Source organism: Hyalella azteca, unplaced genomic scaffold, assembly GCF_000764305.2.
Source record: "Hyalella azteca isolate HAZT.00-mixed unplaced genomic scaffold, Hazt_2.0.2 contig3459, whole genome shotgun sequence".
In the NCBI taxonomy this organism is placed as follows: domain Eukaryota; kingdom Metazoa; phylum Arthropoda; class Malacostraca; order Amphipoda; family Hyalellidae; genus Hyalella; species Hyalella azteca.
The window spans coordinates 280,973-300,471 of NW_025933708.1; the positions used below are offsets into that span (position 1 = coordinate 280,973).

The 19,499-nt window shown below is 40.9% G+C and overlaps 1 protein-coding gene across 1 annotated transcript; it reads left to right on the forward strand.

Annotated features, from left to right (window-relative positions):
- Positions 1-350: 350 nt before the first annotated feature.
- Positions 351-18,281, forward strand: LOC108674667 (GPI inositol-deacylase-like). Its single transcript, XM_018162627.2, is given in 21 exon segments — positions 351-535; positions 1,299-1,452; positions 2,446-2,567; positions 2,765-2,854; positions 3,411-3,545; positions 4,320-4,469; positions 4,933-5,097; positions 5,833-5,951; positions 6,977-7,127; positions 7,412-7,552; positions 7,849-7,991; positions 8,329-8,428; positions 8,431-8,459; positions 8,461-8,502; positions 8,504-8,568; positions 8,571-9,042; positions 9,245-9,444; positions 14,303-14,406; positions 14,915-15,055; positions 15,340-15,465; positions 15,589-18,281. Coding segments are annotated over 21 exon segments (3,126 nt in total). The 5' UTR covers positions 351-391; the 3' UTR covers positions 15,922-18,281.
- Positions 18,282-19,499: the final 1,218 nt, after the last annotated feature.

The following is a 19,499-nucleotide window of genomic DNA, read 5'->3' on the forward strand; positions in this document are numbered from 1 at the left end:
ACATATATGTTATAATGTTTGTCACCAGAGCTGTTCACAGTTCAAGTAATGCTTTTGATTTAGATTAACAGTCATGTTCTGTCGAATATAGGTACTGTCAAACAGGGGTAATAAGGGGGAGGCAGGGTGAATCAGGACAGTTGTCCCTCATTTGATAGGTTGTAGCAGCGCAACAGCAACTGATCAAAATTTTACAAACTTGAAGATAGTGGCTATATTTTTTTATCTTTGAATTTGTCTTGACAAGTAGGTATAACTTGCAATAATGCTGGCAACATTACGGTAGTGGTGTATAATTAAACTTGAATAAAATTAGAAAGTTTTCTAAATGTTAATTCCAAATCTTGCAGAGTTATGTAAACCTGAGTAATTTCCAATAATTAAAGCAGTAATGGAGGAACAAGGCTTCAACATTAAATACCTCATAATTGGAATATTATGCACACTTCAAAGTGTTGGAGTCTATGAACACTTTGTCAATATGGAGACCAACAACTGTCAAATGACCTACATGTATGAGATCCCTCAGTACATAGTGAGTAATACCACTTCTTTTTTTACTCCTATGATTAATTGTATGACTATTTTCTTCAAAATTAATGTACTCTAAAGCTATTAGAAATGTTTATGGAATTTGTGTTTTAATAAGATCTCTCTAACTTCAGCAATGAAATATTGACTTCATAGTTCTAGCTACTTGTATTATCTTATAAATTAAAGTGAAAGCTCCAATTTTAATTTTCAATCTGTTTTAATTATTTCACCAATAATCTCTATTTTCATTTGTGATTAGTGTTATTTTTTGTTGAGCTCTCATAGCAATTATGCCAATAGAAATGAACTGAAAACTTTGTCTTATAATTTTATAATGACTGAATCAAGGCATTATTGTTTGACAATGTAAATCTGATAATTATTCAATGCTATGTTTCGTGACATTCTGACCGAAAAAATTTTTGAAGTGAATGTTGTCTGTATTTTGCCAAGAAGGTGATGTAAAAAATGAAATTCAAGGAATCTAACCACCTGACTTTATGATTAATTTTTGCAGTCATCCTAAAAATGGGTTCATCTGGCTTTACTTGCAATTTTAATAAATTAAGCTTGCATTACTGATAATGAAACAGGTTGTGTAATTTCCCATGCTGCAATCATTTGCCTTATCTTGAATGGAATTGAGAAACTACAAGATCCATAAATATTTATCATTTATTTATTAATTTATGATTTTAAATTGTCATTCTTGTTTTGATATATAAAATGTATTAAATAAAAACAAATGGCTTGATTGTTTCCAGAGCATTGAGTTACCTGCTGAACTGTCCTCAAACTTCAGTCGCTTTGGCCTCTACGTCTATGGTGAAGGCCAACAAGCTGTGGCTTACGAGAAAGGTCGTTTTGATGGCCAGCCTGTACTCTACATCCCAGGCTCAGCAGGTTCCTACAAACAAGGTAGGAGCTGGTTCCTACATCCTGGTCTGCCATTGTTGTCTTATCAAATTTATGTGCATTATTTTTTGATGTTGAATTCAGTTCCTGAAGATTACACAACAGTAGTGCCTTTCTTAAGGAATTTTGTAATTTGTATCTTATTAGATACTGGTACTACTGAAAATTTTCATGAATTTTCGATTGTCTTGATTTTCCACTGAGACAGCAACCTGTAGCCAGTAATGTACTAAATTTCTTATAATTTTGTTCATCTCATGTTTCAGTTTATTATATTTGCTGAAATTTTCATCATGTATAGGCTATCTGGTTTTAATAAGAACTACCGTTATCACAATAATATGAATGAAACCCTGTAAATAGATTGTTATGGTCTCATTTATTTTGAGCCATCACTTGATGAGCTGCTGCATAAATTGTAGTTGTACATAACCCATATAAAAATGTTAACATTTAGGCAGTTTACAAGATGTGATCAAGTTGTTTGCTTCCATCTATCTCTTTTGTTGTCTTGGCATCCACACAAATCAAGGGAGCAAACATAAAAGAGTGGTAAAATAATATGAGCAAAGCAATAAGGGAAGTAAGAGGCATGAAAGGAAGTCTTGCTGGCTGCTTTCAATACAATAAGGGCAGTAAGAGGCATGAAAGGAAGTGTCTATGGCAGCTCTCAATACAATAAGGGCAGTAAGACTCATGAAAGGAAGTGTCTATGGCAGCTCTCTAAACAATAAGGGCAGTAAGAGAGATGAATGAAATTTTCTTTGGCAGCTCTCAATAGGAAATAAACGGACAGAAAAATAAAATATCAAGCAATAAATGTGTCTGAGAGGATCCACTACTAGAAAGAAGGTAGCACTGAAGGAGCACTTAGTCTGGCGCAAATGCTGCCACTGGGAGGGGTACCTGATGTTTGGCCTGACACTCAATTCTAATGTGTGAAAGTTTGTTCATGATGTTATTAAACACATGCTTGACTTGTTTTTTTTTTTTCAGTTCGGTCTGTGGCTTCTGTTGCCTACCGGAAATCCCTAGATGATGATGCAAAAGTTCATTTTGATTTCTTCACTGCTGATTTGTCAGAAGATTTTAGTGGATTCTATGGGCCTGTGCTCCAAGTAAGTTTTATCCTTGGCTCAAGAAAATGTAAAATTGAAGTGATATGGAGCTCATCAAGCTCAATAGTTAAATGATATAATTTCAAATCAACAAGGTTACTCTGCTGATGAAAATACAGTAATGAATTTATACTAGATGTTTTTTCATTGCATTTCTCCTAAGGACGTACGTTTTTATGAATGATTTTATTTTTTAGGAACAGACAGACTTCATTGCAGCTGTCATCCCCCTCATCCAGAAGCTCTACCTCAGCCCCAGACCCACCATCCTCATCGGACACTCGATGGTAAACAAAGTTTGATCTCTGTTCCCTTGACCAAGTTTAAATCCACAAATTTAGATGCAACTCATTGAGATCAAAATGATGTGGTATACATAAGGAGGTTGCTTGGGGTGCTGTAGTCAAGCACAATGTCTTGCCATGGGCAACCTGCTGTGCTGTGATGCTATGTTGCCAGAAACCCTAATGTAAAATGCATTTTACACATTTTGTAAAACACTGGAATTATAACTGAGCAAATATTATTAGATAAGTGGATCTAGGATAGGTACCTATATATGAGTGACCTAGCTAGCAAATTACTGTCATGCTTCAAATATTGTTGAAACGCCTGGTGTGCTTGAAAATATTTTTAAGAGATCCTTTAGTGCTTTAACTATTAATAAAGATGCTGCGATGGAAGAATATTGTTAAAGATACTGATGAGCTTGAAATCATTTTTGAAGATAATTTTGTGTTAAGAGTCATTGAAGATGCTGGTGTACATATGAATACTGCCTTATATCCCGACGTGCTCAAAATGTTGATAAAGATAGTGTAGTAATAGACATGACAACGACAGGGCGGTCTGGTGGCGCGCGGTGTGATGGCTCACGGGGTGACGGCGAGCTCCGTGCCTCTCATAGTGACGCTCGCCACGCCACATGTGTTCCCTTTCACACCCTTTGATGCTCACATTCAACAATACTATGAAAAGGTCTGCAGATGTATTGATATCACGTAAACTCATGTGTAATATTTTTAGTGTATTAAATCTGTACGGTATATCACTATTAACTCAACTCGTTTGTTATAATTGTACAGAATTAAATCTACTATATTACTAAAAGATTAACTCATTTGTCATAATGTAACTCAGTTAGATCTGCTCACAAATAGTATATTTAATAATGGTTAATTTGGTATGGTGCAAGCTTTTTCCGATTAGACTTCAAGGTAGGCACAATGTTCCAGAGGACTACTTGTTTTGCAAACAGCAATGGTTAACCCACTTTTTCATGAATCTTCCCTAACAAATTTGCATATTATTCATTTATGAGCATCAATTTATTTATACTCAATAGTTGTGTCCGCTCGTGGTCATCTTTATTCCACGCAAAAAGTTACTTCATGTGGTCCATCTAATAATAGGTGTGAAAAACTCATGAATTGTTGATAGTGAAGAGTCATTTCTTCACAGCCTCTTGTCTCATAATTATTGCACAAATTCGTTGGTACATCCCTATATAAATAATAAAATGCAAGTTATAAACATCCCGCTAGAATTTACGTAGCTTTATTACTGACGTGTTTGAGTTACCGATACTACCTATATTACATTGTAATTTATTGTTTTTATTGTAAATCATTGAGGCTAGGAGTTAAAATTGTTCTTTTATGAGTTGTATAAATTGCAATTAGGAGTTGTATCTGTTACCACAAATCATTGAATATACAAAATACTGAGGATAATAGCGCGTGTTGTTGGCAGGTGAACGTACACTGGGCGCTGGAGAAGGCCGGGGACGGGGAGCTGTCTGACGTGACCGTGGTCAGCGTCAGCGGGGGACGCAACGACGTCCTCGTCTCAACACTCAGCGCCGCCTCGCCCTTCTCCCACGTCACCTCCGTCGCCTCCGCCGTCAGTTGGTCAACTTGAAGTTCATAAGGCTTCATTATTTTCACCTGGTTGTTGTGTGTGAATGTGTTCATTTATTATTTCAACAAGAAAATGTTCTGACTTTTCCCTCATCTTCTCCGTTTTTTTTTAATTACCCATTTGGCTTCCATATCCATGTTAGTTGTAAAAATATATTAGCTTACCAAGAGGGTCGGGGAGATTTAAATGTCTTGCCTGCTTACGCTAACATCTAATCATTTCTATTGTTTCAGAGAAAGTCTATTTTCGTAATTGAGCTTTTTCTCTCGACATCCATCCTTTCCTTTTTTGCTTAAGAAATGAAACTATGAAACTAAACGAAGGAGTAGTCAAGACAGTTGTATGTATTCATTTTTTATTTCTATATGATAGTTTAGGCTAAAATTGAAAACATTTAGTACTAGGGATGAAGTTGATAAAAATTATCAACGGTGCTACTGCCCAGGTGCCTGGATGCTGGGCAACGACAGACCATCTGTCCATCGTGTGGTGCAAGCAGCTGGTGCTGGCGCTGGTGCGGGCGCTCTTCGACAGCTACGACGCCCGCAGCAGCGCCCTCTATGCTTCTAAGACCAGGATCACCGCTGTCTTCGAGTATCATCTGCTGACAGTTCGTGTCTTGCTTCTTATCGTTGTCAGTTGTCTTCACCTCAGTCTTGGGATATCATCTGCTGACAGTTCGTGTCTTGCTTCTTATCGTTGTCAGTTGTCTTCACCTCAGTCTTAGGATATCATCTGCTGACAGTTCGTGTCTTGCTTCTTATCGTTGTCAGTTGTCTTCACCTCAGTCTTAGGATATCATCTGCTGACAGTTCGTGTCTTGCTTCTTATCGTTGTCAGTTGTCTTCACCTCAGTCTTAGGATATCATCTGCTGACAGTTAGNGCTTTATTGTTTAAGTCCTCATCTCCTTCCTACCTGAAAGCTCTGTTACTTTTCCCTATCGTATCAGTGAGTCCTCGTATCTCTTTGTTTTGTTCATATTCACTATCATGTCAATAATTAATGGCTGCAATGTATCGTGTTGAAAACAAGGATTATTTCGAAATTATTACTTCAATGAATTTTAGATTTATTAAGTACTTTTTTGCTACTTCAGCGAATGTAAATCAGCACTCAAGCTTGTTACTGTTACCGTCAACCGACATTTATAAAGTTGCTAAGTTATGAATGATATTAATTTCAAGATAGTTTATTTTATTATGAGCGCTGTTAGGCGATCAATCCCGTTGAATGTACATGATATTAATTTAAAATTAGTTTGTTTGGGCTATGTTATGAGCTGGTCTTGCTGATTGGCCCTGATATTAATTCAAGTTTTTTTTATGGGTGCTGTTATTCAACAGGTCCCGCTTATGGGCCCAGGCAACAAGCAGCACACGGCGGTGGTCAGGGTGCGGGGCCTGGACGAGAAAGATTGGGTCTTTGCTTGTGCTGCGACTGAGATCAACGGAACCCTGGCCTGGTCTGTGACTCTTGTTTTGGAGTCACTTATGTATTTATTGTTTTGTTGGGGTCATCTCTTGTTATTACATACTTCACTGCCTTTTAGATTCATTCTAGAATTTAAGTCACGTATTTGATGGTAAATGATCACCGTGATTCGGTTCATATTTACGACTTACGTGCAGTATTACTCCGCCCCTCACATTGAGGGGTTGTTCCTGATTTATTTCCTACAAATTTTCATATCTAGTAATTTTCAGGTTTCCCTCAATGCATTTATTCTCATTATTAAGCCTGCTATTATATACACTAACTTAACCCACTTCCCCTGTGAATTTATGTCTTCTGGTGATGCCCGACGGCAAATTTTTCCTCACCTACGTGACCTCGAAACACACCTAAAAAGTATCTTGGCCCAACCAGAACACGGCCACTATAGTGTCGACCGAATCATAGAATACCTGAGGGTTTTAAATGTGTACGACAGTATATTACCATGCCAACATTGAATACATGCGATACCGTATACCCAATCTCAGTCCGTGATGCCCAGCGCGATATTTGACGCGTTGGGCGTTATTCCATTCGATCTGAAGCGCTAGCAATGAAGGCCACTAAAACGAACGAACGATATACGCTAACTCCTGAATCAACTCAGTTATAAATAGCTGTATTTTATTTTCTTGATTCTGATTATTGGGTAAACTAGGAAACTTGTTTGTCTTTTCAGTGAGATTGTTTGAAAAAACTGTTATTCGCTAGAATAATTGTGCACGTTATTAATTACTTTCAAGCTGATTTAATGTCTCTTAATTACTTGATCAACCGTGCCAAATTGAGAGATATTTACTCATTCTACTTAGTTTTAATGATCACACTAAATTCACTTTAGAGTCCTTTTAAAAAGACCAAACTTTAATGGACTTGCTAAAAAATACCATAAAATTTTTGTCCCGTTAGGTCTGGCTTCCCTTCGCTATTTATTCTATCTTCCCATTAGAGTCTTATGACGAACTTGTCTCTGAATGGCGCGTATTTGTGCAGTACGTCGGGCATGAACCTGTCGAAGCGCGGGCGCCTGCTGGGGGGCGACTCAGACGCGTCCAGGGCCAAGGTGGTCGAGGCGCTCCTGCCGGCGCTGGTACACGAGGGCTACTCGCACCTCGGTGTCAGCGTGCCTCCTTCTGAGCATCCGGTGGGTGGTGGTGCCCACGGGGTGTATGGTGGGCGGTGGTGCCCTACGAGAGGCGTGTGGTGAGTGATGGTGCTCCACGCGTTGTGCATGGTGGGTGGTAGTGCTATACGTGGGGCGTGTGGTGGGTGATGGTGCTATTTGCAGGGTGTGTGATTGGTGGTGTGCTATACGTGGGTGATGTTGTCCACGTGCTCAAGGTCTGAGCCGCTTATGTCGCGACACGCGTCCTGTATGACGCGTCTATCCAGGACAGTTGATGTCATGAAGTATGGCCGTGCCCTCAGGTGACGGTGAGTGTGGACGTACACGGCGAGGGCGAGCGGCGCGTGGCTGTGGCGACGCCTCGCCTCGTGTCCTCCTTCAAGCCCACCACCGTCCTCCAGTCCACCGCCACCCGCGCCCTCGTCACTGAGGTCGTCCTAGAGGTGAGCACTTCGTGGGCATGAGTTTGCTCTTTGGGGCACACCTCGGAGCATCAATTGTCCTTGAGGTTGTTTGATTAATTAATTTTCCTGAGGGTGATAACTTGTCAAGTGTAAGTGTTTGAACATTTCATGCAGTAGTTGTTTTTATTTATCATTGATTTAATCGAGCATGTGTGTTGTTCGTTTTTTTTTTATCTTTCAAGGACAGTAATAATATCAAGTTGTGGAGAGAGATCGATTTTTCAGGGTGCATTCAAGTTTTCCCAGGTGATGCCTTAATACTTTCTTGGTTGCAGGGCCTCAATGAGCCCTGGCACTCGTACGACCTGTCGGTGCTGCCCAGCTCCACCTGCCCAGTCAATGCTCCGTCTGGGCCTCCGCCCCCTCAGCTCTGGGTCTCCTCCTACACCTCCAGCGCCATCGCTCTCGCCCCTCACAGGTGAGTGCCGTACCTAGGGTCTTAAGGATTTCTGTTTGTTGAGTTGCCTAATCTCATTTACTTCGATCATCAGCGATAAGCCCACAGTCGATAGTTTGCCGTGCATCTGTAAAGATTGTTTAGGGAAACTCGACGGTCAAATCATCGAGTGGGCGGATCTTCCGCGTTATGACATAACCCGCAATAATCGACTTCGTTGCCCACAATGCTGCTTGACTGGGTTTTGTATTAAGCCTAACACATTGTTTTTGTATCATAAGTGTTGTTCGTTTATTTTTTGCTGAATACCCGGACTATGTTATTTTCAATCATAAGTCCTTACGGTCTTGTGTTGCAGGATATCGGGCAAGAGTACGTCTATCGTTTGGAACAGGACGAGATCGCCCTCCTGCCGTCAGGTCCTGACGGTGACTCGGCAGCTCCTGAGCGAGGTGACCTGACTGTGCAGCTGTTGCTGGAGCCGCGCTGCCATCTGTGTGAGGACCAGTCTGCAGGGCACCTTCAGGCGGCTTTTCCCTGTACAGCGGCCAGATGCCCGCCTTCATTGTCTGTCATATGCTGCTAGCTTTAGCCATGCAATGAAGAGCGTTAGTGACAAGCGATATTGTCCGTCTGTGATGACGAGCCTGCTCGCCTTGTCGCCCATGCTTGTGGTGCCTTTCGTCAAACTTTCATTCGCGGCTCTCAAGAAGCTCGAGATTTTCAACGACCAGCAGATGCTTTCAGAATCTGGAATGAACTTGGGGTTATTGCCTATTGCCTTGGCATGGATGCCGTTAACGTTGTTGCTTTCGGGTGGTGTGTGGGTAGGTATCTTGGCAGCTGGTAACGCGTTATACTCAACTGTCGTCAGAATATTTTGAGGAAGATTTGGGGCTGACGAGGTGGTGGTGGACATCGCCCTAACTGGGCTCTCTAAGGTGCCCGCTGTAGTGGCCGTGGCTTTGCTTGCTGTCGCCTTCAGCACATGCGGGGCTCTAGCTTTATCTCTGGCATCTCTTTATTACTTCAATAACCTCTTTGACATGTACAAAGATTATCTGCGTATAAGGTCATACTCAGAATGATTCCTCGCTTGCAAGATGAAACTCATCCTCATCCTCCTCCTGCCGTACCTGCTTCAGCTCCTGCCAGCAGCGGTGATGCTTGTACAACCAGCCAAGACACTCCTTCCACTGCCGACGCTCCGACTCCGGCAGCTGATGCCTCACAAGATAGCGTAAAAATCACACGGAAATCTGCCCCACAGTCAGCAGAAAGCTTGGAATGCAGCTGCGCATGACGCTGCTGCTGTGCGTCATGGCGAGTCTGTTGCAGCTGCCAAGTCTCATCACGTGGGCCATGCGCATCAAACAGGGACACGCTCTCTCTGCCGTGGACCCATCGCTGCCTCCCAGCGTCGCCTGCCTCGTGTCGCTCGCTGTGCTGTGGCAGTGCTCGCCTGTCCATGAGCGTCAGTTCTACAAAGCTCTAGGTCATGACGTCCATTTCTTTACCGTTTTGTTGCTGCTCTTTGCCGCCATCAGCTTCTACAAACTGCCGTACTTCATAGCAGCGCTGGGACTGGTCGCCCTACATCAGCTCTTTGCACCGCCCAAGGCCATAAATGATGAAATCAAGACACAATAGAATCATGTTTTACGGATTAATGTTGCTGGGCATTTTTTCAGTGTGCGTTTTCTGCTCCTTTTGGGAGACGTTGATGTATTTGGTCTTGAATCAAATGTCGAGTATTTATGCCTTTCTGTCCACCTTATCTTGTTTATTTGTAAAAGTATGCACGTGCTATTGGATATATTTGTTGACATGGTGACCATACCATGTCTTCGAAACTCGAATTTGAGCATTATCGTTCAATTTCCGAATTTTTGTTATATTGGTAATTGATGTTAATTACCTAGGTTTTATTCCCGGAAAAATGTCGAGTCAATTAAACTGTGATTGATATTCCAGTTACAGGTTGGATTTCAGTGAGAATGAGAAATAATAGACAACTGATATTTCGGGATGTTATTTCTTGAACCTTTTTTACCTATTAATGTAGCGTCAGCCTCGGTGGCATTCTCAAAGAAGTATCTCTAGACGTGACCTTCACTTTGGTCTCCGAAATTATTATTTCTAAAACCTACAATCCTATCTTGACTTTCAGAGTGTTTTTTTTACACGCCTAAAAAGTAAATTAATTTCAGCGAATGTGTTACCTTTGATAGCAACTGTTATGATGTGGCTTAATGTGCCTACCGACCACTGATTAATTTCTACTGGCATGTTCACCCAATCCACTTCTTGTCCTTATACGGGCATGGCCCGTAAGGACAGCTGTCACTGGACAGAAACCACGATCAAACACTGGACACCACGACCATTTCCACAGCAGCTGTCTGTCACTGGACAGAAAATGGTCGTGGTGAAGTAGAGTTTAGTTTCCCCAACATTATCACACGAGAGTAGTTGAAACCTCATCTTGTCTCGAAATTAGCAACATTCGTTTCATCACGAAGTGAAAGGTGTTTTGTTGGCTGCAGTGCTGAAGTAAATATCTCCAAGTCATATCTTTACATTTATCTGAAGTTCGTATGTAAATTGCTTGACTCAGGCTGTGTCCACGTGTATGCCGATACACTTGAACTAAGCGATTAGATAAGGCAGTATTTCCAATGTATTGTAGAATTTAATTAGTCTGTTCTGATGGAGTATTGGTTGCTTCTCTTTTTAGCCGTCTTCAGGTTGTGTAGTTCTTACATACGCTTTAAGAAAATGTTATACTGGTACGATGCACTAAAGTTTGTAGCCATGATGTGGAATCAAGAGTGCTGCAATTACCGATGCAAATTAAATTCTAGAAATTGAATGTGTGGCTTCAATTCGCATGCCGGTGAATTTATTTACCCTGCTCCCCGATGCTGAGCATGATATGCAAAATCATATGTTGAGGCAACGGCAAATTTCATGTTCTCAGAAGCAGTGTATTGAAGCCGCCTTTGTGATCCACACGCAATCGTCCAGTACTTATAGTTTTGAAAATAGTTTTCCATACTAGATGCTCAACCAGAGATATATGCGAACTATTGCACAAAAAAAAAATTAGTTATTAGGACTACATGCGAAATTTAAATATTGAATTTCTGATAACATGAATTTTATAGAATTTTTTATGAATATTTTTGTTCTGTAAAGATTTACAGTCTCGTTTGGATTAAAATGTTTATTTAATTAATTATTTCAGAACAAGTAAAATAGGCTGGAAGCAGCAACGGCGCTTTCAGTTATGGCCAATATGCTTTGTAAGGTTTTTATTTATTTATCCTCCTGGTAGCAGCAACGATGAAGTGAAATTTGGTAAGCAATAGCGTTGAAGTAAAATAAGGTTGGCTTGCTCTGAGCGTGACTAAGTTTAAAGGGCTCCAGATGTGGTCTCCTAGTCGCTGCGACGTAGCCGTGATGCCGTGGACAACGTAGACGTTACGTATTAGAAATAACGTAGCACGGAGGAAAGGCTCGTCAACAGCACTGGACCCGAAACTTGAGGAACGTAGATACCAGAAAGGCATGAGCATAATATTGGTCAGGTTCATACTAGATTTGACAGTGAAATTAATAAACAGGAATTTCAGCAATAAAGATTAAATTTAAAATCTTTCAACTGACGTGAGATTTTTAATGCCCAGTGTTACGACTTCATGAATGTATGAGTTTGAGAAATACTTAATGAATTATGAGGATGATGCTTCTGGAGACCCTGATTAGTTGGCACAAAACTGTAGTTGGTAGGTATCATAGAGTGACGACCACCGCTCGGAACAACTAGATGAATCTAGAAAATCTGAACAGCTTGTTCGCACAGTTTCGAACAATGACTTTCCGCACAAGCTGGGCAAAAGGCAACCTCACTGCGTCGGAAATGAATAATTCGAGATTACCTTTATTATTATGGAAGATTGTTAGGAAATAATGTCTAGCTTCGAGATTGAAGAAATAATAGGTGAGAAATTTATAATTTCTCACAGTTCTTGAGTGGGATGCATTACTGAAGAATGATAATTCGCAAATACTCATAAAATTAGGGATAAGTGACAGCTAGAGTTGTTAAAAAATGAATTTTAGAATTCAATTGAGTACTTATTTCGTACCAATTTGTTGTGCATCAAATAATCTTATTCTTTGTGATGTGTTAGCTAGACATTTTCCTTCTTGGTCTTCGATCGTGCAAAATGTTAACTCGCTTGTCGTGTCGCTTGTTGGTAGTCTTTCATTGACAGTAACAACAAGTGTGCAGAACCATCAAGCTTTTCATTCACCTCCAATCTGTAAAATTAATTCAGACAACGGCAGCAAATTGTTAAGAAAACTCCAATCAGCCGGTGTTGTATCCTCATAATTAGATGTTTATTTGCACAATTACAATGAAAATCACTTGTACGCGTCAACCAAAATTTTTATTTCACACGCGAAATCAAGTTAAATGTAGCAGTGGAGTTTTTAGTGAGCGATAATTTCAATGTTTCGCCAAATCCTCAAGCGTAAATAACACGTAAGTGATTAGAATGATGCCTTGCTCACCTAACTCGAGCAGGAAATCCCACAATCGTACCTAGGCTTTGTGAGCTATAAACTATTCTTCAATTATTATCTCAAGTTATTTTTATTCCGAGCTAGAAAATTAACGCCGAGTCTAGCTAAATTGGAATTCAATCACTTCTCTAAAGAATTTTATTCCCTTAAAAAATATTTTATTCCGTCTAAAGCCCGTTTCAATAGAGCCACAAGCTGCTATTGTTGCTACACGAGGAGCGGCACAAGGAGCATGTACTATTACACATGGCTACACACATGTCACTGCTTATAGTAGCCATCATACGAAACATGATCATGAAGCAGCTGCAAGATTTGCTCAGCATATCTACGGAGCTGTTGCCTTAATATGGTTCCTAACTTCATGCAGCAGCTGCAGGATTTGGTCGGTGGTATTCTGCACGCGCTCTTGACGTTGAGCAGCAATACTGTTCAGGCAGTGATTCCTGCAAGAGGTTGAGTTCTTCAATTTCGCTGCTTAGCTAACAGAAATAAAAATAAGTGATACTTTAAAAAGCCTCGGTTTGCACATCGAGATATTGAAATTTTGCATGCAATATAGTAATTATATATATGTAATATAGTAATTATAGAAGTGTTTCAGCTTTTGTCTGGCCGTAAGCCTGTCGCTTATTCTTAACATCCAGAAAATTCATAGCTTGTTGCGGTCTCAAACAAGCAACTCGCTGCTCCAATTCGGCTTTGCTTAACCGCCCAGCCTCCCCGCAGGTTCTGACCAGGAACTGCTGGTGCACTGAGCTGGGATCGAACCCGCACTTTTACTTCAAACCTAGTACACTGAAATGCAAGCACTAGGTCACCCTGACACCCATGAATTTTTCCTGTTAGAATAGCTTCATACTTTTATAATTTTATAAAGCTATGTTGCCATCAACTCCAATAATCGTAGTCGTCATGTCTATAGAAAATCGAATTGCCTGTATTCTAGCAGCTGACCTGATTACTTCAGCCGTGCTGTTGTCCAGTTTACACTGCTGGTCCCCGTAAATAATACTTTCATTCTTGGGCCACTTGTTGATCTTGACGAGAAGCCGCCGCTGTTTGCTGCCGAGTAGCTGCAGGTGCGGCAGGAAGCGTTGTAGGAAACGCACCTGACGATAAAAATTCTCGAATAAAAGTCTGAAACAACAATCAACAAAGAGTTGGTGAGAATATCTACGACAACTCAATACAGGCTTGCTTAAACACATACATTTGAAGATTATCATAAATAGTCATAATAAATTGACGGTAGTGTAAAATATCATTGATATCGTCCCATTTATTATTGCTTGATTGGGCCACCATCGCTACGGAGAGACAGGGTGTTGCGTCTGCCTCCTGCAGCGGTAGGCACACCGACCAAGCATTGCAGGGTTCATCTTGGTGTTTGCTACGATAGCTAGGTATATTAGAAGCGGCATTAGTAACCTTAATCAATACAGCATAAACGAAAATTTTTTTATGTTAATTCCTCTTGTAAAAAAATTGTGTTAGTCAACACGCGTGTTATGTTGTTGGCTGGTGAAATGCGTGTTGACGATGTACAGAAGTGTCATTCGTACAGAAGTGTCATTCATTTGAAGCTTGACTGCACGGTATTACATGGTCCAGTGTCACCATGATGAACCGCTGCTCGTTGAGGTACACGAACTGTAGTCTCACCTTGATGAACTGCTGCTCGTTGAGGTACACGAACTGCAGTCTCTTATACACATCTAGATGTGTATAAGAGACAGGTGTGGTGGTGCCTTATGTGGGGCGTGTGGTGGTGCCTTATGCGGGGCGTGTGGTGGTGCCTTATGCGGGGCGTGTGGTGGTGCCTTATGCGGGGCGTGTTGTGGTTGGTGATGCTATACGTGGAGCGTGTTGTGGGTGGTGGTGCTATACGTGGAGCCTGTTGTGGGTGGTGGTGTTATATGTGGAGCGTGTTGTGGATGGTGGTGCTATACGTGGAGCGTGTTGTGGGTGGTGGTGCTATACGTGGAGCGTGTTGTGGGTGGTGGTGCTATACGTGGAGCGTGTTGTGGGTGGTGCTATACGAGGAGCGTGTTGTGTGTGGTGGTGCTTTATGAGGAGCGTGATGTGGGTGGCGCTATACGAGGAGCGTGTTGTGAGTGGTGGTGCTATACGAGGAGCGTGTTGTGAGTGGTGGTGCTATACGTGGAGCGTGTTGTGAGTGGTGGTGCTATACGTGGAGCGTGTTGTGAGTGGTAGTGCTATACGTGGAGCGTGTTGTGGATGGCGGCGTCCACGTGCTCAAGGTCTAAGCCACTCATTATGTCACGACTTGCGGGATGTGACGTGTCGATACAGGACAGTTGATGTCATGAAGTATGGCCATGCCACAGGTGACTGTGAGTGTGGACGTGCACGGCGAGGGCGAGCGACGCGTGACTGTGGCGACGCCTCGTCTCGTGTCCTCCTTCAAACCCACCACCGTCCTTCAGTCCACCGCCACCCGCGCCCTCCTCACTGAGGTCGTCCTAGAGGTGAGCACTTCGTGGGCATGAGTTGCCCTTCGGGGTACACCTCGGAGCATCAATTATCCTTGAGGTTGTTGCTCCGTGAGCATTAATTTCCCTGAGGGTGATAACTCGAGTGTTGAAAATTTTCATGCAATAGTTGTTTTATTTATTGATTTAGTCGGGCAAGTGTATTGTTCTCTTTTTTTTCTTTTCATGTCAGTAGTAATATCAAGTTGTGGAGATAGAACAATTTTTCAGGGTGCATTCAAGCTGTCCCATGTGAGGCCTGAATAATTTCTTGGTTGCAGGGCCTCAATGAGCCCTGGCACTCGTACGACCTGTCGGTGCTGCCCAGCTCCACATGCCCAGTCTCCGCCCCCTTAGCTCTGGGTCTCCTCCTACACCTCCAGCGCCATCGCTCTCGCCTCTCACAGGTGAGTGCCGTACGTAGGGTCTTCAGGATTGTTAGCACCCACATGCACCCTTATGAGCAGTCACATGCGCCCTTAAGAGCAGTCACATGCACCCTTATGAGCCTGTCTCTTATACACATCTAGATGTGTNGTCTGTTGCAGCTGCCAAGTCTCATCACGTGGGCCATGCGCATCAAACAGGGACACGCTCTCTCTGCCGTGGACCCATCGCTACCTCCCAGCGTCGCCTGCCTCGTGTCGCTCGCTGTGCTGTGGCAGTGCTCACCTGTGCATGAGCGTCTGTTCTACAAAGCCCTTGGTCATCTCATCCACTTCCTTGCCGTTTTGGTGCTGCTCTTCGCCGCCATCAGCTTCTACAAACTGCCGTACTTCATCGCTGCAGCGCTGGGACTGGTCGCCCTACATCAGCTCTTCGCACCGGCCAAGGCCATCGATGATAAAATCAAGACACAATAGAATCATGTTCTACGGATGAATGTTGGGCATTTTTTCAGTGTGTTTTTTTCCGTTCAATTCGTGAGACATTGATACATTTGGTCTCAAATGAAATTTCAGTTATGTATGCCTCACTGTCTACCTTATTTTGTTGATTTCTAGAAGTCTGCACGTGGTATTGGATAGATTTGTTGACATGGTGACCATACCATGTCGTCGAAACGGGAATTTGGGCTTTATTGTACAATTTTCGGATTTTTGTTATATTGTTGATTTATGAAAATTGTATAAGTTTTATTCTGGGAAAAATGTCGAGTCAGTTAGACTGTGATTAACATTCCAGTTACGGGTTAGATTTCAGTTAGAACGAGAAATGACAGACAACTGATTTTTCGGTCGGTTATTTTTCGTTTCATTTTTATTAGATAATGTAGCGTCAGCCGTGGTGGCATTTTCAAAGAAGCATCTGTAGACGTGGCATTCACTTTGGTCTCTAAAATTATGCCTTCTTAAACCTACAATTCCATCTTGAATTTCCGAGTGTTTTTACACGCTTAAAATGTAAATAAATTTCAGTGAATGCGTTACATATGATAGCAACTGTTTTGAAGTGGCTTAGCGGGCCCATCGTCCACTGATTAATTTCTACTGACATGTTCACCCAATCCACTTCTTGTCCTAGAGGAAACCTAGCATTCCTGAGTTTCTGCATTTATTATTTATATTATAGTAAACTTAGTACCTACTTCTTATACGACATGCATAGGGAATCGGATGTTTCTGACTCTTGTTCCTGTCATGTATTCTGAGCTGACGTATAATTTTAACTCGCGACCTATTATCCTTTACCTGCTTCTAAATTTATATTCAGGAAATGTTGACTTTATGTTAAACTTGATACAAAACATTTGATTGTCTTATGCGAAAATATTTTCATGGGAAGGAAGCAGTTGTCTCGGTTGCGTGAGTTTAAAGACGCAAAGTTGGTGCACTTTAAGATTGTTGCCATATTTTGATTTCCATTGTTGACCTCCCGCAGATTTATTTGTTGCATTAGTGCCCCCGTACGCTTGATTTATACTTGGCCCTGAGGGTACGTGGGGTACGGGCAGCTTTGTAGTGATACCTATGTCCTTAAAATCATCAAGTGCAGGTGAGAAACGTAACTTCTTTACAGCGAGTTGCGGCATTCAAGGAATAATAGATTCTCAAATGATACTTTATTACACTCATTGATGAAAATAATTTATGGTTTTTCTAATTTTCTATGATTAATTTTATCGTAATTTATTCTGGGTGAAGTATTTCCTGATTCTCTGATTGATGCCACGTTAGCCAAACCACTTTTGTTTATCCTGTTAATTTCTCACGTTAAATTTTATAAAGCAATTCTGAATAGAACATTCCTTCTCTGATTCCTGGATCGAGTATAGGCCGCATTGCATTTAGTATTGAAAAAATTCCTATACAAATTCGTATTAATATTTTTATGTTTTTATTTTATTCTAAGTGTACAGAGAAACATTTGGCGTTTTTATGATAGTTTTATCCTACCATTTCTGTTGATGATCATTATTAAATATTGGCAACTGAGGCATAGTGCGTCTGTATATTGCAAACAATTCCCACGGTCATTTAACTTGCATTTATAAATACTTGCTTCTTCCTTCGCTGAAGCTGGAATAGCGTGGCTGGAACCCTTTACTAGCTATGGGCTCAGCTCTTACGAAGAATTTTAAATGTTCTTTACCACTGAATTGAGTTTCGTTATTCAGTATGAATTGATTTGCGTGATGCATTGGCAGCTCAGCCGTGGGGTTAACATATCTTAGTTGTCTCTGATTAATTGTTGTAATTGACATTGCGTTGAACGTGGCTCCTTCGAGAAAAATCAAAAATAATTATCACATTAGTTCAGTCTGCAACAAGATTTGTGTTCTTTGTGTTAAAGCAATTTATGTCTACTACTTTGGACATATTATTTTTTAGCTAATTGCTTAAAAATGTTATACTTCGAGTCGCTCTAAAGTGATGTCGTGATTGGAGCAGCTGTCTGTCACTGGACAGAAAATATTCGTAGTGAAGCAGAGTTCCGTTTACCCGACCTTATCACATACGAGTATTTGAATTTTATCTCAAAATTAAGAATCTTCGTTTCATCACTGAGTGAAAGGTGTTTTGTTAGCTGCAGTGTTGAAGTATATATCTCCAAGTCATTGACATAAGATTATATCACTATTATATCTTTTTATTTCTCTTATTTATCTGAAGTTCGTTTGTAAATTGCTTGATCCAGGCTCTGTGTCCACGTGTTAACCGATGCACGTGAACTGAGCATAGGTACCCCTCAGGGGGGACTTCTGACGGGTGTCTGTGCTCGTCAGAAGTCCTATGGGATTTCGCGTTCCTAGGGGGATTGTTCCTGAGCGCCCCACCGTTGAGCTCGCGGTGTCTGACTGTAGGTCTCAGTTGAAGGTCACGAGGGCTACCTATATACGAAATGGAAATATTGAATTTATGATGATATAAATTTTTCAGAAAGCGTTTTTTTCTGAATATTTTTGTTCTTAAACGGGATGCATTGCTGAATAATGAGTTCACAACTACTCGTAGAACGAGAAGTAAGAGACAGAGTTTTTAGAGAGAGAATTTAATTGAGTAGGTTACTCATTTTGTACGAATTTGTTGTGCATGAAGTAAATCTGTTCTGTGTGATGTATTAGCTACACATTTTCCTTGTTTTTCTTTGATCGCACTAAATATTAAATCTCTCATCATGTCGTTTGTTGCCAGTATGGGCTTGGTGGCAACATGTGTACAGAATCTTTATAAAAATATTTTAAATAATTACGAGGAAACGATACACTCCAGCGTGAATTCATGCAGGTAAATTGATTAATTAATTGACCCTTGAGTGCAGAAGTGCTAGTCCACTTTATTTAGAAGAAACTTCCCATAAATTACATGTTTAACTGGCAGGAATTGCTCTTTAATTTATCTATTAAACTTATCTAATGCAATGCAAGCTAATTCATAGTTAGAAAGTTATGTATTTTATCGCGATCGGTGATGTAATCAGATGTAAGTATACGCATTACAACTACTGTACTACGAGTTCCAATTTATGCAAACGTAATCCCCCTTTAGCATTCGTTAGATCATAGAAAATTTATTCGAAGTGAATCCGATGAGACGCCCCGAAATTATTTATTTTGCATGACACGACTTTACAAAGTGATACTATCCAAGCTGCAGGAAGCGCAAAATGTTTTTAAACAATGCCTAAACACATAAAAATATCTCAAGGACAGCAAAAAAAACACGTGCAGAGTCAAGTTAGCCGCGTTTTCATTATGTACTTACTACGATCTATGATATTATATCCGGGGTTGGTGACGTGGGCGAAATCGGCCCCAGTGGGTTGGGAAAATCAAATATATATTTTTTTTGGGGGTAGAATTAAAATATTAAATTCCAATCTGCGAAACAAGATGAAAAATAATTAAATTTAAATATGTATTGAAGTTTTAATGGGGAAAGACTCTAAATAAACTTAAAATCGCTTCCGTGAAGTATACGATCAGTACAACAGCGCATCG